General features: G+C 46.3%; 2 protein-coding genes across 3 annotated transcripts in view; one reads left to right on the forward strand and one right to left on the reverse strand.

Moving 5' to 3' along the window:
- arr (low-density lipoprotein receptor-related protein 6) overlaps nucleotides 1-7002 on the forward strand; it is a 296788-nt gene extending 289786 nt beyond the window's left edge. Inside the window, exon 17 of the mRNA XM_072288049.1 lies at nucleotides 6267-7002. Within this exon, the coding sequence (XP_072144150.1) occupies nucleotides 6267-6351 (85 nt within the window). The 3' untranslated portion in view covers nucleotides 6352-7002. The remainder of the gene's footprint in view (nucleotides 1-6266) is intronic.
- Nucleotides 7003-7334: 332 nt separating this feature from the next.
- Nucleotides 7335-23207, reverse strand: part of crim (QVR superfamily protein crim) — a 45956-nt gene continuing 30083 nt past the window's right edge. For both annotated transcript variants that reach the window (XM_050185237.3, XM_055074751.2), the window contains 2 exons: nucleotides 10735-10888; nucleotides 7335-9214 (listed from right to left, as the gene is read on the reverse strand). In XM_050185237.3, coding sequence (XP_050041194.1) covers nucleotides 9079-9214; nucleotides 10735-10888 — 290 coding nt within the window. In that variant the 3' untranslated portion in view covers nucleotides 7335-9078. The remainder of the gene's footprint in view (nucleotides 9215-10734; nucleotides 10889-23207) is intronic.

The raw sequence follows: 23207 nt of genomic DNA on the forward strand, positions 1-23207 counted from the left end.
GAGACACATGTCCAAAGAGATTCATGCCGAGCTGCTAGCGATGTTTGCTGGCTGCAAATGACTGTGGAAGCAATGTGTGTCCAAAGGAATGAGAGCTGCCAGCCACAAGTTATCTGCTGCAAATCTGAATGATTGCACTTTTACAGGACATCACTGAAGTGTTCCCTTTAATAGCGTAAATTTGTAGTGATTGTCGCCATACTTCGCCACCAGCTCGGCATATACATAGCGAGAGGGACAGACACAAAAGAAGTAATAAATTTGCGAATGGCGGCAGTCTCGTTCATTATTCAAAAGCTTTAAACATTTGTGCACCCTTACCAAGAATGAAGGGAGGTCCTGTGTCGCAATGAAATGCAGACTGGCATAGCAGCCTTCACAGCTCTAATCATGAAATGCAAAAAGAACCACAAGCCAATACATGCACCTGGTTTGGCCAATACCTTCTTTTATTTTTTGACTGACCACGTTGTTGCAGTGCATTTGTATGCAAACCTACTTCCGCCATATGTGTATTGGTAAGGCTTTTAAAAAGTTTGAGACTCTCCAGTACTGGGTACATAATGCCAGAAGGTAACAGTAACAAGCCACAACATTGAGACACAAATGGAAGCTTGCATTTACGTATGCGAGTTACTGTCTTCTTCGTATGCAGAAATGACAATGACACTTCTTTTAAAGGACCTCTCGCCAGGTCTGGCCATTTCGAACTGACAAGCACAGCACATACAATGCACACCAATGATCGTGCTTGCAAGAGCTGGAATGCTAAACGTTTGCCCTTCTCCTCATGGGCCCCGTGCTCAGAGTCCATCACGCAAGTGCGCCTACGTACATGGTACTACTGTGGCGTCACTCGTAGCGACGGGCGACTTCGAGAATTATGCAAGACAACATCAGTTATTTGCTTAATCTGTTGCTCCAATAGACGAATTAACATTTAGACAAATAATAAAACACATCAACTTAATGTCTGCGTGTTCCCATGTTGTCCAGTCATGTGCGCGGAGAGCAAAACTGCCATTTTCTACCGGCTTGCCGAGCCTTTTCGTCTCGGAATTTTGTCCACAAAAAAAAATACCCAAGCGTCTTGTTGGTCATAAGCGCTCCTTTGGGCATTTCACTAGATACACATTTTAGCTAGCTCCTAAAAAAATTGTTTTGGCTGCGGCTCTCAGAATAGCTAATGTCAGACTGGGGGTCAGTACCATTGATTCGAACTTATCACCATGAAGTATCACTGGTATGACTTTGACAATAAAGCTTTTAGAAAGAAAGAACATTGCTTAACATTTACCAAAGTTCAGACTTCTTTCTTCACATCTATGCAAAGCACAGCTATAAAATTTTGCCAATTCTCTTCAAATTTCCCGAATTAAGCGCACTGACATGCACTAACAATGTGAAAAAATATGTTGCATTATTTCTTTGGCTGTGAAATTACAAAGTAAATAATGTGAAAGAATAAATGCTATTGCCACGGCCACATAAAATGGGTGCGTGCACACATGTTGACTTCCTTTCACTTATGAAACGAAAACGTTCCAGGATGGTACAGTAAGCACGGATTGATGAAACAAAGCTTGAAGCGGAAACGAGCAAAGGCTGTGCATGGGTACAGTAACAGAACAATGGTGCTCTGTCACAGGGCTTGGTCTCGATATTGGGCCTCTAAATGTATCTCTTGCATGCAGTTAATTGCAGAACTGAGTGGATAGGCTTCGATAACAATTTTTTGATCGAGGGAGTACATAAACGGCGGACCTTGCAGTGCCTGAGTGAACCAACACCACACTAAGCCACACATCGCGAAATGCAAGTAGGAAGGAATAGACGATGGGAACGGAATAGATGTTACCGTATTTACTCGCATAATGATCTCACTTTTTCGTCCAAAAAAATTTGTGTTCTAAAGGAACCAAATATTAAACATGGCAAGTTTCGGGAACCTTTATTCAGCCAACGTGGCCCAAATGCGAAAACATACTTTGGTATCCCTGACGTCCCGCTGACGTACCGGCGCTGGGGTTTCGCGCGAAATTCAAATACTGATACTTGGACCTTCATTTTCTCATCTAATAATCAAACTATATTTTTGAAATGACTGCCTGCAGGGTTCTCAAACAATGCTTCATTAGTCTAAACTGATTTATTGTTTCACTTTAGTGTCCCTTTAAGTTCTTTCTGACCACGCATACAACATACAGAACAGTATGTCGAAAACTGTCATCATCAATGGCTATCATAACCCCGTGAACAATGTCTCACACCCCCGTAAGCAAGCAAAAAATGCGATGACTCATAGTTCCGTAAGGTTCATGGCTACTCATTTTGCGGGAATTAACTGCGATGACACTGCCCCTGTTGTCGTTGTCGGTTATTTCAATGTGGATGTGTCGGTACCGAAAAGGGAGTGGTTTACGTGTTCCGTGTTGCAGAAATGTTCCTTGCTATGCCATACCGATCCGGCCCAACCGACCACCCAGCGACGTACGTGCATCGATTTGACATTATCAAAAAATTTGGTTGCAGTTGCGGGTGAAATAATGACCACAGATCAAGACAATAAATGAGTGTGCGTACCTTTCGTCCCAACGACCACCAATCAAGACAATTAATGAGTTCGTATCGTTGTTCAAAATTATGTGTCATCTCCGCTCGTGTGCTAATAAACAGCTTCGCTGGTCAACCACCTTCACAGAGTGGAATGGCTCATGATTTTTTTCGTACAATTGTACTCTGCATCGCCAGAAAAAAAAAAAAGACGCGCAAGTTGTTCTAAGTTTCCTTATTGTGGAATAAGGCTTGGGCTTTGTTGGGTTAAGCGGCAAAGACTGACTTGACATACGTATTTATGTCTCCCAGTGAATACTGCCAGGCCCCGTGACTTCCGTTTCCAAACTTCTCCCGCACCTTGGGCACCGCACCTTTGGCGCACCTTGGACGCGCCTTGGACGAAAGAAAAAAACATTTTTTCATCTCGCATTTGCTGCGGGCTGACAACAGGTCAACAAATAGGCGGCTGCCGCTGTATGTAGTGCGGGACATAAAAAAAAAATGGCGACCGGCGGAGCAAGCTGAACGCGCCGAACACAATTTTTTTTCTTCTCGTGAGTACATTACGCGCATTGAAACAGTTTCTTCCGTATCAATAAGGAATAATATCGTTAATATCGGCAAGTTTGCGACAATAACGTAGCCATGTCCAGTTTGAGGGGACAGAAATAGAGATGGGCGCGTTGAGCTGCCAGTGACATAGAAACACATGGCGGGCATGCTGTGGAAACTGCGGCATATGCCTTCACTCCTATCCTAATACGGCATGTTTCCGCTAAGGGTGGGTGAATATCTTCGCTGCGTTACAAGCGTCGGTGTATGAATAGGGTACACTTCTAACCTATCAGTGTAAACATGGCCACTATCGTTGCTGCTCACTATTTGTTGTGTGCCCACTATTGCAGACAGGAATCAAAAGGCTCCCTTTATATTGTTGTTGTTGACCAAGACCATTATGAAGCCTACAAATAATGAAGCCGAGGCAAGTTTGGTTGTAGCTTTTTTTTTTTTTTTTTATGGTGCGGAAAGTGATAAAAGGAATGAAATGGGGCATCTGCTTAAGAATGTTGGGTGCGTGCAGACCACTTGGTATGTTTTTAAGAGTCGTTCGCATAGTATTCGACGGATGGTAAGCACGATCATCATTAGTTAGACTTGGCACACCACATATTGCTGCAACAAGTTCAGGGTGCGATCATTACACGGGAAATAAAAAATATCAAATCTTGACGACAAAATTTAGGGGTGTGATCATTATGCGAGTAAATATGGTATATTTATGCTGGTTATAGACTCAGCCATTCTTCTCTCCAGCAGTTCGTCTCACAGCACATCCACTACGAGGTATTTCAAGCATGGGACAGACTGGCTCCCCAGTCTTCATTTTGAGTTCACTAAACCCTTGCAGGTCATTTCTTGGGAGATAAATGAATCAAGGCAGTGATGGACCAGCTGCGCCAAACGGTGCCGAGAGCGCGCCCCAGCACCATTCTGAGCCAAAACGGCATTTTAGAAGAAAATTACGCCGAGCCTGCGCCAAAGCATGCATAAGAGCAAAACTCTCCTTCCGTCAACGTTTCGCAGCTAGTAAAACAAATCAAAACCAACTGCACGCTATCATCATCATCATAGAAGGAAGCAGAGGCCCATCCATAGTTTCTCACTACAATTGAACCCGCTTATAACGATACCGGTCTTAACAATCTATCGGTTACAACAATGAGAAGCTGCTGCACCGTCGACTTTTGTATGTTTTCCATGATAAAACAACCCACTTACTACAATGCCTCCATGCCGCATTATCGGTTATAACGACCAAGTCTGGCTGCTGGATGTCCAAGCAGAAAGGTAGTGAAATGCAAAATCCTTGAAAAGAAAAAAGAAAACTAGAAATTGGAGCCACTGCACGATGGGCCGCTGCTCTAACAGCCGCCGCGCGCTCATTTTCCAGCCATCTCCGCGCGGCTCTCTCCCGTCGCCCTTCCACCGCTCCGAACAAGAATGGGCTGCGCCCATAGCTCTACACTGCCCCACCCTCCGAAACACGAATGGACCGTGCCAACTGCACCGCAAGCAGATTGCTCGCATGTTGTTCGGTGGCTTTTATTCAGCGCAGTTCTGCAAACAGCCTAATCGCTCGCGTTCCTCTTTGTCGGTTGCGTCACAGTCGTTCCTGGCCAAGCGATTTCTCAGCTTCACTTGACTCGCCGCCAAAACAGAAGATGGCTGGTTCGCCTGCTGATCATCGGCAATGCACGACGTTGCCGGTGAAAAGAAAGCACACGGCTATAGATTTGAAAACTAATTGCTTCTAACTGATGAGATGATCGTCGCAAACGTGCTTGCATCGGATAGCGATGGCGGTGGCGGCAGCGACGACGCGATAGAGCAGGCTGCCTCAACGTCGTGTCCTCACATGGGGCCTGACAGATGATTCAGTCCCTCCGGAGCTTCGTTTTTGCGAGGAACCTTCTGCTGCACTACGTGGAGCACTTGGATGCCTTGGAGAATGACGTTGGCAAGGTTCGCATAAAGCATGGGTGGACATAGACTTTTCTTGTGCATGCCAGTGAGAAATACGTGGCGAGATGCTTGTGGCGATCTGTCCTCAGCGTTTCTTTTGAATTTCTCAAGCTGACAGGCTGCCGCAGCCATTTTCTTGCAATTCTTAAAAGGCCCCTTTTAGGGCCACCAAAGCAATGCTTCAGCGGTGCTCGCATATCGCTTGCCACTCGTGACACCTCTTTACAGTTGTTATAGCAGTGCCATTCTTTAACGCTGACAGCTGTGGCTTGTTACACGCGATCGGAGCACCCAGGAAGCAGTTAAACGAGTGAGCACAATCGGCAGCCAGCTGGAGGAAATGGACGGAGGATGGGGAGGGGCACTGGCCTCCTCGCCATTATAGTTTTCTTACATGAGCTCTGCGATCCCCTTATTTTGATTTTTTCATGCAACTCGGTTATAACAATAATAACAACGGAATTTTCGTGGCACTTGAATATTGTTATAAGTGAGTTCAACTGTATATAGTGAGAAACTCTATGGGCTCGTCGGAGCCATCCAATTCGTCATTCGCACATTTTTCTCTGACGGAAGTGCAATGTAGTGTCACTGTATCGTCTCGCTGGTGCTTTGCTTCGGTGTTCATCGAACCGGCAGGGTACTACGGAGTTTGCCGAAGGAGGATGTAACATTCTAGGATTAAAGTTGAGCTTTTCCTATGTTTATGGCTGATAAGTGGGACTTTGCAAAAGAGCCACTGTGTTCAGAATCGCACATGGTGCATAGTTAAATATGGTACTAGCAAATGAGGTCGAACACGGCAAAAGCCACCACTTGTATGAGTGACGGCATGTTTCTTATCGCAAAAGTTCTGTATTGAGCTTGGGTCACTGCGCTACTTTGGTGAAATAGTCGCCAACGCAAATGCAAAACCCTGTTTGCATCTCTCGCATGCGCAGTGGTGCTGCCACTAATTTTTTTCGTTTCTTGCTGCCGCGAATCCTTTGCGGTCCCTATTCGAAAACTCCCTAATTTGCACAGCATCACACGAGTATATTGATGTTCAGTGCAGGCACGCGTGCTGATTCGTCTTGCGGTGAGCCATTTGCACACAAGTCGTGACTGTCACACTGTCTTGCATCCTGGGTTAATAAACACACGTTTGTTGACGATCTGTCTGTGGTGCCCGTGCCTTCTCTGTGCAGCATTGACAAACCCGGCCGTAGCGCCCTTTGTGCTTTGCAGTGTGGAGGAGCGTCGCATCTTTTCCAGACTGCGCTTGCAGGGTGAGCCTCGCACAAACCCATCTCCAAAACATACAGATTATATCAGTTAAATTTTGTATGGTGTATGGTAAGCACACCTGCATTGGACCCTGTGCCGAAAGGTGAAATGGCTGTTCTACCACTGAGCAAGGTCACGTTCAGCAATTTTTATTAAGTATTTATACCAAATCTGGCTGAAGTTTGCTTGCAAAACTTTTTTCTCTTTCCCATGATGCTTGGCCAGCAAAACAGAATTTTTCACCAAAACTGAAAATGGTCACCGGACATGCCCAGCCAAGCTTATATGAATACACCCTGTAAGGTATCGAACAAATATGTTGTGAAACAAGTATAGAATTGTTTTTAAATGTATCTGGTCGGGGGCAGTGAAGTTTTTGAATAATGGGCCAAATGAACCAGAAGCTCAACCACAATTCACTATGCAGGATATACTTGCATAGCAAATTTTTTCACAGATGGTACAATCGGTAATGTAACAGCATGTTCAGCCTGCTGTAAGCTGAGACAAAGCGTAATCAGCAACGCCACACACAAACAAAACAGGCACAGGCTCACCATGCTAGGCCATGGCAGCACCCAAGGGATCACTTGTATGTGTGCCACACAGGCACAAAAAATGATTAAAAACCGTGTAGCGGCGCGTCCTGCGGGCCTCCCGTAAGCGGACCTTCGCGAGTGTTGGACACCAGGCACACGGACACATGATCCGACTCACTGTGCCGAAGGTCCGCTTACGGGAGGCCCGCGGGACACCCCGCGGAGTTGTTTATGGCTGTGGGGGTGGTGCGCAGCTCCATCGCCGCGCCGCTACAGATTGCTCCGCGATGGAGCTGTGCACCACCCCCGCAGCCATAAACAACTCCGCGGGGCGTCCTGCGGGCCTCCCGTAAGCGGACCTTCGCGAGTGTTGGACACCAGGCACACGGACACATGATCCGACTCACTGTGCCGAAGGTCCGCTTACGGGAGGCCCGCGGGACACCCCGCAGCCATAAACAACTCCGCGGGGCGTCCCGCGGGCCTCCCGTAAGCGGACCTTCGCGAGTGTTGGACACCAGGCACACGGACACATGATCCGACTCACTGTGCCGAAGGTCGTGCGCGAGCTCCCTTTCCTTATTACTTTGTTTACTGCTTTCCTTTCGCACTAGGTCGGCGCACCGCACTTCTGTATGCTCCTTTTCCTTCTTTTCTCCTCTCTCTCTCTAAAGCCCTCGCCACTTCCAGCGCGCTGCGCGCGCCCGCTCAATTCTCTCTTTAGACAGAATAAACTAGACCTTGTTACCGAAAAGACGTGTGTCCGTCTCGTTTACCACGGCTCTACAACCGTTAATGCCTGAGGTCCTTTAACGGCATTTTTTTCAACGCAGCTGCCACACGTCCAAATTTAATGGCATTTGACATGATTATGTCAGTGACTATCTTCTGAAGCGGCCAATCTCGGGGTTCTAATTAAAACATAAGCATACTATGGTGCTGTTAGCATGAGTCTGCAGCGGTCTATTACAATGCAGAAACCAACCATAAAAACTTCAGCCAGTGCATGGGGAATTCGAAGCCCAAAAGCAAAACAGCACCTGCCGCATCGAAGTTGTAACGCCGGCCTGAGAAAGTTTGCCAAGTACAACTTCTGATAGGAGTGTTGTAGTTGAAAGTTATGTTTAAATTATTTTTTTTTTTCACGATAGAGGCTGTTTCAAACACTTCAATTACTATTCCACTGTGCAAGGTACAACACTGAGAGTATACATTTCTTGGTTGAATGAGTTCTAGCGAACACATGTAATAATGACTATTAAGTGTGTCCATGTGACATAATGCAAATGGCATTCAAATTTAAAGCATTAACCAGTTAAAGTAATTTTCTTAGCCCATGTGACACTGGCCCATGTGACACATGTATGCATTTGTGGTGGCTAGTAAAGCCCATGGACATGCTCTATCAGTATTCGCAGCCACAGCTGTAACTGCTAAATGATGCCACTGGGAGACTGGAGGTTCACCTGACAAGCAAAGTATGCACTGACCTTGGCTTGCTTATACATGTATGTGCTTTCTGCAGAACTGCTTGCATCATCAGCAGGCATTTCTTTGTGCCAGCTCGACAAACAGAAAGCTAGAGGACAACTGTTGACAAAAGGTGCAGATGGGTTTCCTTACTACAGGAGAAAACGGACCACTGTTCCTCAAACACTTCGCTTGCGTGTTTAATACTTTTTTTGCACCCATAACAAAGTAAGTGCTCACATGCTCACCTGCTTCGGCTGGGGCTCACCATTAATAGAAGGCACGCCAGCAACCAAGATAAAGTATTTTAAAAAGGTTGCTTTGTCTCCCCGATGGGCTGATGGAATTCTGTCGAAGCAAAAAGGCTACCGAGGGCAAGCTGAAATATCCTTTGTCAATGCTGTGAATTTTGTTTAGTTCCCAAAGCTCTCGATCTAGGAGTAGTGTGAGGGCACTTTGCTCAGCTATTTTTATCGCCTGCCTTCCCTGGCATCAGCCAAATGTACAGAGGGCCCATTTGCATGACATGCAGTTTGGCCTCGTGAACTACAGAACTTATTTGCTGATATATAGGAGATTCAAACCTCTCTGCGATGCATATCAAACAGCATTCGAATGATCAAACATGTCACCGGATGCTCCACTCAAGTGCCAGCTCAGCACAAATTGATGCAGCATACAGAGCTGCAAACCCTGGATTCGTGCAGCAATCGTGGTGGGTAGTTCATGGGTCCCATGCCAGCAACAATGCCAATGGTAGCAGTAGCAGCAGGAGGGGCATCGTGGGTGTCCTGCTATGTGCACTGTTGCACCAGTAGTAGAACTCGCAGAAGCAGTACTCCACAGACGTGTAGTAGTCCCTGCAAGGGCAGTTGGCACCTGTCACGGCACACATTCATCTTGGGGCAATGCACTACAGTCGACTTTGTTAATTCAACCCTGACGGGACCAACGGAATTCATAACATTATCCGGCAAGTTGAATGAAACAAGATGCAGAAAAAAAAAACTTCAAAACACACCGCTTATTCAAGTTTGGCAGGATTTACCCTATTCTGTCCAAAGCAGAAAACTAACATAGAGATAAGATTAAAGCTTTTGAACACAGCAGAAATCTAACACGCACCTGATTTTTTTACCAACAAAAAAGCAGAAAACTAACGTAGAGATTAAAAAAAATTAAATTATAGGGTTTTACGTGCCAAAACCACTTTCTAAGGCACGCCGTAGTGGACGACTCCGGAAATTTTGATCCCCTGGGGTTCTTTAACGTGCACCTAAATCAAAGTACACGGGTGTTTTCGTATTTCGCCCCCATCGAAATGCGGCCGCCGTAGCCAGGATTCAATCCCGTGACCTCATGCTCAGCAGCCCAACACCATAGCCACTGAGCAACCACGGCGGGTAACGTAGAGGTAGCGTTAAAGCTCCTAAACAAAGCAGAGGTTTAACGCATACCCAATTTTATAGCAAAAAAAAAAAAAAATGGGCAGGGGTCTAATATGTGTTGCACAGTGATGGCTGGTTTTTTAAAGTTAGCTTTGCCGCACGGTTTTTACAGTCAGCTTCGCCGCAATACAATAGTGTCATGCGGCAAAGCATAGAAATTCCACGGACGAGTTTTCGGCCTAGTTTTCACGAGGGGGGGGGGGGATAGTGCGCAGTAGAACTGGGTAAACACCGTAATCGGACATCGGCGACCTACCGTTACTGCTTTGACATCTTCCTAGGGCAGGCCGAACATAGGCATTTCCGACTGTCCAGTAAGCTCTGCCGACACAGACGTTACCAGTAAAGGTGTTGCTATTGGTCAGGCTGTTCGAGTTAGAATTTTCTGGCGCAGGCTAGTTTTAGCATTGAAATAACAAAAGTTTGGGCCTAAAGAAATGCATGGGTGCCAGCCGGGACCTCCAGTCATAAAAAAATTAACCTAAGTCTACTGTGCATAAATTCAAATGCTAAATGTTCCAAGACTATTCCAATGCATTCTTTCATTTCCAATTCCACCTGCATTTGTAACAGTGCCTTAATTCTGCCTCCAAAACATGCACTTGGGACTACTCCATGCTTTGAAACCGGCTACCAAGCGTTTAGACATTGCACTTTCCTTCTATGGAGTAATTCCACATAAAAGGCAGTAATAGCATTTCAATTTAAGCTGACAGCAGTAGTGATAGGCCACATTTAGTTGGCATAGAACAGAAGCAGATGGGAATTTTCAGGGGACCTAATTAAGCTTCCCTGACATAACACAAGCAGCAGTGGCTGCTAGCAGCAGCAGCTGAAGTTATTCTTTGCCCTCTGCATGTCTGCCACTAGTTCCATCTTTATGACAACGTAGCAATCTTTGAGACCTCTGCAGTAGAATGAAAATGCCGCACCGTTTCAGCTCGAGTTCCTTGATGTTGTTGTCAACGTAAACGGCCAGCTTGGGGCTCTCGGCTGCAGGTCGGCAGCCCTCGTAGGTGTCTGCCGGGATGTCATGCCGATATGCCTCCAGATTGGACAGACAGTCCCGTGTGTACAACACCTCCGCTGCACAAGAACATTCGCAGAGGGTAAGATTCAAAGGAAAACTGTTTTAGAACACTTGTTCCCTTTCCAAGCACTGTAACCAAAATTACTTTTTTTTATGGCCCCTGTCTGCTCTCACAGCCGACTCTGAAAGGGGCGCTGCCGAGATTCAGCACCGGACAAGCGGACACAAGAAGGCCTGAATGCACGCTGTGCGACTGCAGAGAGTTGTGTCACAAGTCTCTTGCGTGCCACCAAGGCACCGCAAGCTCCAAGGTAGTACAATACCCGTCACTGTATGTGAGCAGGTGCTCCGAAGTAACAACAAAAATTGTTTAAACTTTGAATTGCATGAGCTTTGAAAATTTCATGCTGTTGTGTGCCTGTACATGTTAATGTGTCATCCTTGGTTTTTATGTATTTCTATGCTCCACCATCCTCTTTACCTTGAGGGATAAATCAGCTTCGGCGACAGGTAAATGACCTAGAATTTCGCAACTGGCGGCTTAATCTGGAAGTACATGGTGTCCCTGCGGTTGCTGGTGAGAACCTATTGTCATCACTGGACCAGGTTGCCGACACGCTTCGAGACTGACGCTGACGTATCAGGCCCGCCAGCGAGACAAGATAATGGAATTATCATCAGGTTTGCCAGACAACAGATTAGGGGCACACGGCTGCAGAAAAAGAATGCGCTCAAGAACAGTGAACCGAAAGTTTTCATTCAGGAACATTTAACTCGTTACCACAGATAACTTTTTCGATCTGCGAAATAGAAAGCAAAAGCAAAAGGCTATGATTTCGTCTGGTATGTAAATGAAAAAATTCTCACTCGAAAGTCCAGTTGAGCAGTTGCCATTGCTATTAGGAGTAAAGACGACCTTGGTATAACTGATGCTAACTTTATTCTTTTGTGTTCAAAGAAAGCGCGATGGATGAGACTCGCTACTTTTTGTCTAATGATGTGAACCAAGCAGTGTCAAAGTTCTCGACAGCTTCTCACAAATGTATTCACCTGAATACTAAGTAGGTCAGTGAAAAACAAAATATTGTGCTTAGAAGAATTTTTTGCCGGATTCTCTTTTCAATTTTCTGCAATAATGCTAACGGAGACATGGAGCACTTGTGACTATGATGTCTTCAGATTGAAAGACTATACCACATGTTACATAAATAGGCAAAATGGTGGTGGTGTCGCAATATTGCTCAGCAATGATGCACAAGGTCCAGCACTTGAATCGTACACTGTAATAACCAGAGATTATGAATTTTTTTCTATTTATACACAAAGCACTGTGTCTACTGGCCTTCAGCCGGCAATATTTCATAATTTCTGCAGTTTTATGACCTGTTTATGGCTTCTGTTGTTCAGTGTTACAATCAGTAAACGTTAATAGCTTGTGGTGATTTTAATATTAATATAAATATTCCCAGCCTGCCTGCTAGAGATTTTAATACAACCATTGTGTCTAATGGCTTTGTTAACCTGATTAATATGCCAACAAGAGTCAAGTGAAAACCATTCTGTGCTTCATCTGATTATCACTAACTCTATGCAGACGAATGTTATATCGGGCGTTTTATTTTGTTGCATAAGTGAACATCTTCCCACATTTGTTTGCGTAGAGAAGCCTTGTACAATAGGGAAAAAATCTACATCAGTGACATACCAAGCATTTACAGGGACATCACTGACATCCTTGGTGACGAGCTCGTGAAAATAGATCGGAGTAGGATAGCTGAATTAGATGATGCAGATTTAGCCTATAATATGTTTATTGATACCTTTAAACAAATTTATCATGACTGTTTTCCTCTTGTGACCCAAATGAGAGGTCGCAAAACTCGCAAGCCGCGGATAACGCTAAAGCTCCGCAGAGAAATACAGCCAAACAAAAGTTATACAGGAATTTCTTGTGCACTCATCAGGCTGAGGACCTTGCAGTGTTTAAGAAATACAGGAATAAATTGACTAAAAAACTGCAATCTGCACGAACTTCCTATCAGCTATCGCTTCTAGAAGTCAAGAATGCTCGACACAGAACACTGTGGGCAAGATTAAATACTCTCTTATAGCGTAATAGTGTACATACAGCAGGAACCAAATTAAATATTGATGAAAAGGACATTTCTGGTGTGGAATTGGCTAATGTGTTCAATACGTCTTTAGCAAAAATGACTACTAGCGCTGCTAAATCTGATGCTTGCAAATATATACACATTTGAAATGATGAATCAGTTTTTCTGCATCGTGTTGTGAAAGCTGAAGTACTAGTGTCAGTGGTAAGAAATCTCAACAACAGCAGTAGCTGTAACATTGATGACATTCAAATTCAGCCAGTCAAGCATCTAGTTGAAATTATCACATCGATACTTGCTCACATCACAAAAAGCTGCAATTAGCAAAAGTCATTGTCCTTTTTAAAAAAGGAGATCGAAATCTTCTTGGAAATTACAGACCAATCTCAAATCTGCCAGTGTTCCCAAAAGCCTTTGAAAGAATGCTTCATCTAAGACTGTCTAACTTCATTCATAAATTTAACCTGCTAACACCATTTCAGTTTGGCTTCTGCAAAGGCAAATAACTGAGTCTGCATTACTCGATCAAAAAGAATATATAATAACACAACTAGAAAACAAAGCTATTGTCACTGGTAAGATCGTGAATTTTTCAAGGGCTTTTGACCTCATGGATCATAAAATCTTGTTAAATGAATTGCAGCGCTATAGTTTCGGAGGGAAAGCACTATCATTATTGAACTCCTATCTATCATTTAGGCAACAAGTGGTATTAATTAATGGTATACAGTCTGAACCGAAAGCCCTCATATGCGGTGTCCCTCAAGGAAGTACGCTAGGACCTTACTCTTCAACATTTATATAAATGATATAAATAAACATTAACCATAACACAAAGTTTGTCATCTATGCATCCGGGATGATATAAGTCTGTTCTTTGCCAGTAATAATAGTTTCAAACTTATTGATCAATGTAACGTCGTAATGAAAGCCCTCGAGGATTGGTCCACTGATAATTCAATGAAAATCAATGAGGGTAAGAGTAAGGCTGTCATTTTTACATCGAAAAATAAACTGATCCCACTGCATGAAGTTATTACTTTAAATTCACGTCCTGTAGAAATAGTAGAGCAGTTCAAATGCCTAGGGGTTATATTTTCCTCCAATATGTCGTGGCATTATCAAGCAAATTACGTCTCAAACAAAATACAGTCGAAACCCACAATAGCAAAACCCCGCGACAACAAAATATCCGTATCCCTGGTGAACGCCCATAGGATTCAATGCATTTCGTACCTCTCGACAACTAAATGTCGCTGTACTACAATTCTGCATCAACTCAATTTGCTGGAACGTAACCCCGCATATTACCTGCTCCAAATGATCCAAAATGTGCTCAAATGTGCTTGCTTTGAACTAAAATTGCGTAAAATACTACCACATTACACTGCAGTGGGCGCCAACATTTTTCTTGTAATCGCGTGCACCGGAAACATGTCATGGACGCCATCTTCTTTGATGATCACCATACCCGTTCGAAGCGGCACACATGTTGCTACCGACATGTGACAACGGTTTTTGCACACTACGAGTGCAGTGCGTAATGTGCGCCTCGGTGAGCAAAATGTAGCAAAAACAAGGAAATCCGTCTCACCGACATGGAATATGGCGCTTGAGATGGCGGTCGCAGCTTGGAGTACGATGGATCGGGCCATGATTAAGCGATCGTACAGGAATACGCATCTGTTGCTTCAAGAATGCTGGTTTCGGTGCCACCTGACAGGCATCGTGTGCAGATTCAGGATCAGATGTAGATTTGCGCTAAGGGGCCGTAAACTCGTTCGACTGCCTTCGAGTATACGAGATACGATCACTTTTGCACTCGGCACTGTATGCATCAGCGTCTATGGGAGACAGCATGCGCTGGAGAAATGCTACTGCTTGCGTGGAGCACTGCTGCTCTGCATCCGGTGCCAAGTTAGACAAAATCTTGCAAAAGTGATGGCATTTTTGAAAACAATTGACTGGAAGTAAGCTAATGGGCCTATAATTTTTCAGTTCTTTAACGTCTCCCGTATTGTGGATTAGTATAATGTTTGCATTCTTCCAGTTTTCCGGGACCCTTGCAGTCGATAGACACTTCGTATAGAGAGCCGCCAGTTTTCCTGGCATTATGTCTCCTCCATGTTTGATTAAATCGACTGTTATTCCATCCTCTCCTGCCACTTTTCTCCATTTCATGCCTAGCAAGGCCCTTCTGACCTCATCTCTAGTTATAGGAGGAATTTCTGTACACTTTTAATTGTTTTTAATAGAGCACTCCTGAGGCCTCTGGATACTGTACAGGTCAGTATAGAATTCTTTCACTATTATACCTTCGAGATTGCAGATCATATTGTTATGTGTGGAAAGACACAGATGAAAGAGGAGCCAGGCAGCCAGGCCAACACTCGCTCGCGCCAAGGGCACCGACCTACTTCATCGTCGTTCTCGCGGCGACTTGTCTCTTGAGCATCGCTCGAGGATATCATAATGCTACCTCCCTGGCAGCAAAACCGCCGTCATAGTGCTGTTAAATATACAAGGCGCGTGGAGAGTTGTAGGGCTTCAGTCGGGCAATGTGGACAATGTCACTGGTTGTCACAGCGAAGGACACAGTGGGCGTGGCTAGAACAATTTCATAGGTGACATCGGTCACTATGCGGAGCACGCGATATGGGCCTGTGTAACAGGAAAGCAGTTTTTCACAAAGGCCAACTTTACGCGATGGTGACCAAAGCAACACGAGGGTGCCCGGCACAAAATGGACATACGGTGACGGAAGTCATAGCGTTGCTTCTGTTTGTCTTGAGACACTTGTAGATGAGCGCGCACAAGTTGGCGAGCATGGTCAGCATGGGCATAATCGTTAGTTGAAGCTGTGGCGGACGGAAGCACAGTGTCCAGTGGTAGTGTCGGTTCACGGCCATACAAGAGGTAAAACGTGGAAAAGCCACCAGTTTCGAGACAGGAAGAGTTGTACGCAAAGGTAATGTAAGGTAGAGCCAGGTCCGAGTCACGGTGGTCGTCTGAAACGTATTTGGACAGCATGTCTGTAAGGGTGCGGTTCAAACGCTCAGTGAGGCCGTTCAATTGAGAATGGTAGGAGGTGGTAAATTTATGTTGTATTGAGCAGGCATGCATGATGTCGTCAATGACTTTGGCCAAAAACGTACGGCCACAGTCTGTTAGCAAATGATGCGGAACACCATGCATCGAAATGATATTATGTAGGAGGAAGTCCGCAACATCAGCTGCGCAGCTGGTCGGAAGAGCACGGGTTATGGCATGGCGAATCACGTAGTCCGCTGCGACTGCAACCCACTTGTTTCCTGATGTAGGTTCCGGAAATGGGCCGAAAAGGTCCAAGCCGACACGATGGAAGGGCTCGGCACGGATGTCAAGCGGCTGCAGGTAACCTGCAGAGAGCTGGGAAGGCTTTTGCGTCGTTGGCAAAGTTCAAAAGTGGCACCGTAGCGTTGTACGGAACGGGCAAGGCCCAGCCAGAAGAAACGGCAACGGACATGGTCACAGGTTCGAGATATGCCGAGGTGGCCTGCCGTTGGTGCGTCACGAAGCTCTTCTAGAAGGGAAGAGCGGAGGTGTTTAGGTATTACAAGTAGGAACTCAGAGCCATCCGGATGAAGGTTACGATGGTACAGAGTACCATCGCATAGGACGAAAAGGCGTAGAGTAGCATCGGCCAGAGAGTGTTCAAAACGGTCGATGAGTGCTCTGATGTAGGTGTCAAGACGTTGCTCGTCGGCGAAATGAAGCAGCTGGCAATATTGGAAGAGTCGGAGTCGTCAACAGGGTAACGCGACAAGTTGTCTGTGTCTTGGTGCAGGCAGCCAGACTTGTACCACACGAAATATGAAAATTCTTGTAGCCTCAAAGCCCATCAACCAAGCCGGCTTGTAAGATCTTTTAGCGACGAGGGCCAGCAGAGAGCATGATGGTCAGTGACTACGGAAAAAGGGCAACCGTAAAGGTAAGGACGAAATTTCGCAACCGCCCAGACAACAGCAAGGCATTCTCGTTCCATAATGGAATAGTTGCGCTCCGATTGTGCTAGGAGGCGGTTCACATAAGCAATTACGCGATCCTGGCCACGCTGACGCTGGGCTAAGACGGCACCTACGCCATGATCGCTGGCATCTATACGCAATTCTGTAGGGGCATCAGGGTCGAAGTGGGCGAGAATGGGTGGTGAGGTTAGAAGAGTGACGAGACGAGAGAAGACCCGCCGCCTTCTGCAGTACCCCACGAGGATTGTACGCCTTTCTTCAAAAAATTAGTGAGGGGTCTAGCAATTATCGCAAAATCTGGAACAAAACGACAAAAGTACAAGCACAGCCCTACAAAACTTCGAACGTCTGCGGCTGTCTTCGGAACCGGAAACTCTCGGACAGCGCGAGTTTTGTCAGGATCAGGCTGTACTCCGGAATCGTCAATGAAATGGCCCAGAAGAGTAATTTGTCGATAGTCAAAACGACATTTGGGCGAGTTAACCAATTAAAGACCAGCGTGACCATATGGTCACGTTAGTCTTCACAGTGGATTTCAATTAATTAAGATTAACAAAGCGGCACCAAAATCGCCTTTGACGTGCCGTTTGACAGATTAAGAGTTCCCTTTATGGATACCAAGTGGCAGCAGCTGTCAGTCGTTTTGTGGGAGCCCCTCGCAAAGGCGGGAATAAGTGTTGCTCTGCAAGTAGCGTTGCCTAGCATCGCTCCAAGGGATAAGTGTGCTTTTTTTCACTTATTGTTTAAGCAATAGTCAGATATCTTTACCTCCGTATTGCCCTTTGAATATGTGACCTTCGATGAGCATTTGTGAAAGATTAATGTTTAATTTATCCAAGAACGAAAGTGTTATCTTGCGCGTTGCCATATGGTCACACTGGGCCTTTAGGTTACCGAACTTTTTATTTAACTTCATTCTCATTTCTTGCACGTCTGCTGCCGCGTTCTCGCAGTGGTTATTTTTTATTTTATTGTCTGAATGGGTTGATGTTGGAAAAGATAGCGAAGGTAGTCGTAGAGGAAGATGACGTCGTGTCAGTGATTTATATCGTGCCGCCAGAGGCTAGCACCTATTCGAATGAAGACTCGGTCGATGAAGACTCAGGTGGGCTCATTGAAAATCTAAGCAGGTGGCAGCTATGAGCCGGCGCTGAAACGCGGAAAGCTTATCCGCTTCGAGTATAAAGTATGGTGCCTAAATGCCAAGAACAGATACCTTGCAAACTTCAAAGTGTATCAAGGCAAGCAGGCGAGATCCCGGCACATCTGAAAAATATGAAAAGGACTTTGGAAGAGCAGCGGCGCCACTTCTTCAGATGGTGGAAGAACTCGCAGCAGAGACGCATGACCTTCCTTCCTTTTTCTATTTTGATAATTTATTCACAAGCATGAAGCTACTCAGGCATCTCAAGGCACAGGGCTACGAAGGCACGGGCACAGTGAAGCAGAACCGTGTTCCCAAAGAGTGCCCTATCCCTTGACCAGAATTCAAGTGCCAACCTCGCGGGTACAAAGATCCCATGCTGAGCGACAACGGGATAATTGTGGTCTGCTGCATGGACGATTCTGTAGTAACGATCGTAAGTGCTATTCACGGCGTAGAGCCAATGTCATCTGCACACAGGTACTCTCGTGTTGAGAAGAAGCGAATGAAGGTGGCCCGTCCAAACACTGTTGCTCAGTACTAGTTTTATAGGAGGTACGGACTAGATGGATGCAAATGTAGGCGCCTATAGGATTGCAATCCGTGGCAAAAGGTGTTGGTGGCCGATTTTCATATGACTTTGTAATGTATCTATCAGCAACGCTTGGGCGCTAATTTGTAGCACAGGGCTCAACGTCACGCAGGTGGAATTCCGCAGGCAAATTGCACAAAGCTACCTGATGCGATGGGACAATAAGCCTAGAGGACCTGGTGAACGCAGAATCCCAAAGACTGGTGATGTCCTGAATGGTACACGGTATGACCAAGTGGCCCACTTTGTTGCACCAATACCTAATGGCAAGAGGTGGAGGTGTGCATGAGATGATTGCAACAGCGCGGTGCACACACAATGCACAAAGTATGACGTCGGCATATGTATTCCATGATTTAAACCATATCACACTAAATAAGTGCTCGACTATTCGCTATGCATGTTTTTTGTGATGTTTCGTGGCTTGAAATAAATGTTTTTAACTTTGCGTATTTTGCTGTAGCGTAAGGGCCCAGTGTGACCATATAGTCACGGGCTATATTTCAAAAACTAATTAGGCAAGAGTAATAAATTCTTGCATGTGAATTATTAGTATAAAGGTAAGCTAGTATATTAGATTTATTTCAAGATAGCAAGAAAGAAAAGAAACCGGTCCCTAATGGGTTAAGTTTGTGGGGATCGCACGCGCATCCCGATATCTCCGGAGCGGCCACGTGGTTATCACGCGATAATCACGTGCTCGCTCGCAGAGGGTAGCGGGGAGAGGGCACCTTCGCCGCTCCCGCTGCTCTTCGCGCCTGGCCGCGACGCTGCAGCCAAGGCACCCCGTTCCCTCCTTTCCCTTTCTTGGAACCAAGGAGACTCCCTCTCCGCCGCTCGGGGAGAAGCGCTATTCCCCCGATGCACCGTTGTCTTTCGGCTGAGGAGCTTGCGGCAGGCAGCATCTCAATTCAGCCGCTGAGACCGCCGCACGCCGTCCCCCTGCTGCTCTCGGCCTTTGTGAGCGACTGACCGCCCCAGGGCCCGAGCGCGGATCCACTCTGGGTGAGCTGAACTCTTATCAGCCTCTTTTGTGGTTCCCACATTGTGCGGTATTTCGCCCCAGACGTGCGGAACGCTCCGCCGCTGTGGTTTTGTGTTGTATTTGTATGTGTTGTTGCTGTTGTTGTCAGTTGGTACATTTGTACGCTAAGGTGAATAAACACCTTAGGTCGAGACTCACCCTGTCCCCCCTCGCCTGAACCCGCCGTGGTCGCAACTCACTGCGAACCGCGGGTTAGGGGTCACAGCTCTGACTGTTAGGGCTGCTGCGAAAGTGCTAGGGAGCGACTGCCGCTCCGCTGGCGCTGTGCGATTCAGAAAGGGGTCAGGTGCGCATGCGCGAACTTGAGTAATACCCCTATAAGTTGCAGCTTCGCCTTTCGAAATGCATCAGGTATAGTTGTTAGACGCTCAAGGTGAGTGTCGAACATTGGCGAGAAGACGATGATGTCGTCGAGGTAGCAGAGGCATGTGGACCATTTGAAACCTTGGAGCAAGTAGTCCGTCATACGCTTAAAGGTGGCAGGAGCGTTGCATAATCCAAACGGCATTACCTTAAATTGGTATAGGCCATCAGGTGTGACGAATGTGGTTTTTTCTCTGTCCATATCGTCAACAGCAATCTGCCAGTATCCTGAACGAAGATCAATAGACGAGAAATAGCTGGAACCATGCAGGCAGTCAAGAGCGTCGTCTATATGTGGGAGCGGGTAGACGTCCTTCTTAGTAATGTTGTTCAGATGACGGTAGTCTACACAGAAGCGCCACATGCCGTCCTTCTTCTTAACCAACTCTACAGGTGACGCCTAGGGACTCGAAGAAGGCTCAATGTTGTTTTTATCTACCATTTTGTTCACTACATTTTGAATTACTCGGCGTTCCGACACAGAAACTCAATACGATCGTCGGTGAATAGGCGTAGCATCGCCAGTAAGAATCCAATGCTTGACCGCGAGTGTCTGGCCTAAAGGGTGATCGTCGAAGTCAAAAATATCTCAGTAGGACGATAATATGTACTTGGCAAAGGTCTTCAGCCTGCGCAGAGGACAGGTTCGTCGCAGCCATTTTCTTTATGTTGGGATCGGCGCCCGAGCCTGGCGCGAGGGGCATGCTAAGCCCGCGAGAACCATCGGTCAATAACGCTGCCACGTGATGGTCACGAAGACAATCAATGGTGGCAAGGCAAATACCTTGCAGTAGAATTTGCTTTGCCAGTCCAAAGTTAAAGACAGGTATGCGAGTGCGGTTCGCAGTAATAGTAAGTGCACTGTGAGCACCCAATGTGCACCCATTAGCCAATGTGAGCCTATGTAGCCAATGTGAGCACCCAATGGCTAACGATTCTTAATCCAAAAAAATGTAAACATATGTCGTACACCCTTCTTGCCTTCTTACACAATAGCCAACAATCGGATTGAAACAGTAAAATCATTCAAGTACTTAGACGTCTTAATTTCCTGTGATCTTAACTGGGGCACGCATATCAACAGCATAGTATCATTGGCGAACAAAACACTCGGCTGTGTGAGGCGCCAGTTGCGTCATGCGCCTCAGGATGTCAGACTTGTGGCGTACAAATCACTTATCAGGCCTAAAGTCGAATATGCGTCACCAATCTGGAACCCATATCAAAAATATCTCGTTAATGCACTTGAACGCTTCCAAAATCGTGCAGTAAGATACATTCATTCATCCCACTCATATGACATAAGCATATCATCCTTAAAAGAGAAATCTGAGTAGAGTCGCTCTTGCACCACTGTAAGATAGCCAGCGTTGGTCATTTTTTAAAGTTTTTCTACAGTTTACTTAATCGTGTGCCATGCATCACTCCACCCGCAAAAATATCACAATGCGCTCGTCATCCGTTCCAATGAGGCATTGCGGTTCCACATGCGGCAATTGTTTACAAGCACTGAGCAAGACGACACTATTTAATGCAGACTACACTTGAACCATTGGTGTAGATGAAGGGGGGGGGGGAGGGGGTAGGGTGCCAACCAGCCGAAATTTTTAGTTTGCATGCGCATATATACACGTGCATATACAAACACACCCACGAACGTACATATAGGTAGTAGGACCTCCTCAATACCCCAAAATAAAATACTACTGACTACGCCCGTGGCTTGAACAGCTCAAAAGTTCCAATGCAAACGTGCGTTACCTTGCAAGAAAAAGTAGTGCAATATTTTTCAACACACATATGGAGTTTTCTCGCCAAGGCCGAAAGGTAAGAAATGTTTTAAAGGGTGTTTAAGCAGCAGCTCAGACTGTTCACTGCCACCTTTGTCTGACAGCTTGTCGGTACGCGAGAAGGCACACCTGTCATCGCTGCTGACTCATTTCAGCGTTATGTTCACTGAACGACCGGGTTGCACCTCTCTTGTGCGACACTGGATCGACACAGGCGACACACTGCCATGGAAATGCAATCCTCGCCCTGTTAGTGTGGCCAAGAGGAAGGATGGGCTTATTGAGACCGGTATTGTCCAACGCTAAAACGGTCCCTGGGGTTCACCCGTGGTAATGGTCCCCAAAGAGATGGCTCTTATTGACTCTGTGTGGACTACCGCTGGCTGAACGAGGTAACGAAGGATGCTTATCCTATGCCTAATGTGGACTCTATCGTGGCTAACCTAGGTGATGCGTGCTACTTCACCACCCTGGATGCTAGCCACGGCTACCTGCAGGTTCAGATGCAGCTGGCTGATGTGGAGAAAACTGCGTTCAGCTCTCACCGAGGCCATGACCAGTTTAACCGCATGCTATTTGGCTGCTCTGGAGCTGCAGCTACATTCCAGAGATTGATTGACCGCAATCTGGGGGATGCTAAGTGGTGCTATGCGCTGGCATACCTCGACGTCATTGTCATCTTCTCTCGGACGTTCAAGGAACACCTCTGCCACCTGGAGAACGTTCTCTAAAGGTTGCGTGCCGCTGGGTTGACTCTAAACACAAAGAAAGGCCAAATAGCTGAGACTTGCATTTCCCTATTGGGCTTTACCATCGACAGGGGTCGTTGTTCGGCTGTGCGAAGAGCAGTTGCGAGCTATCCTCGAATACCTGACACCCATGAACATTCAGGGCCTTAAGCGCTTTTTGGGAATGGTGAACTACTACAGACAGTTCATCCTGAATTGCGCCACTCTCAAAGCGCCCTTGACTGCACTGTTGAAAAAGTCAGCATGATGGAGCTGGGGTCCTGAGCAGGAAGATGCCTTTCATGCACTATCCCAAGCTCTAGTGGACACAACCAAACTGAAGCTGCCCAACCTCAACAGAGAGTTCGTTGTCCAAGCTGACACAAGCGACCTGGGCCTTGGGGCTGTGTTGCTTCAGGAGCACGACAGCGTTCTCCGACCAGTCGCCTTTGCCAGCCAGTCACTTAACGCCGCCGAGCGCAACTACAGCGTGACCAAAAGGGAGTGTCTTGCTATAGTTTTGGCTCTCTGGAAGTTCGACTGCTACGTCGGCGGAGTGCCGTTTGTGGTGGAGATGGACAACATGGCAGTC

This window comes from Dermacentor andersoni, chromosome 4 (assembly GCF_023375885.2).
Source record: "Dermacentor andersoni chromosome 4, qqDerAnde1_hic_scaffold, whole genome shotgun sequence".
Classification (NCBI taxonomy): Eukaryota; Metazoa; Arthropoda; class Arachnida; order Ixodida; family Ixodidae; genus Dermacentor; species Dermacentor andersoni.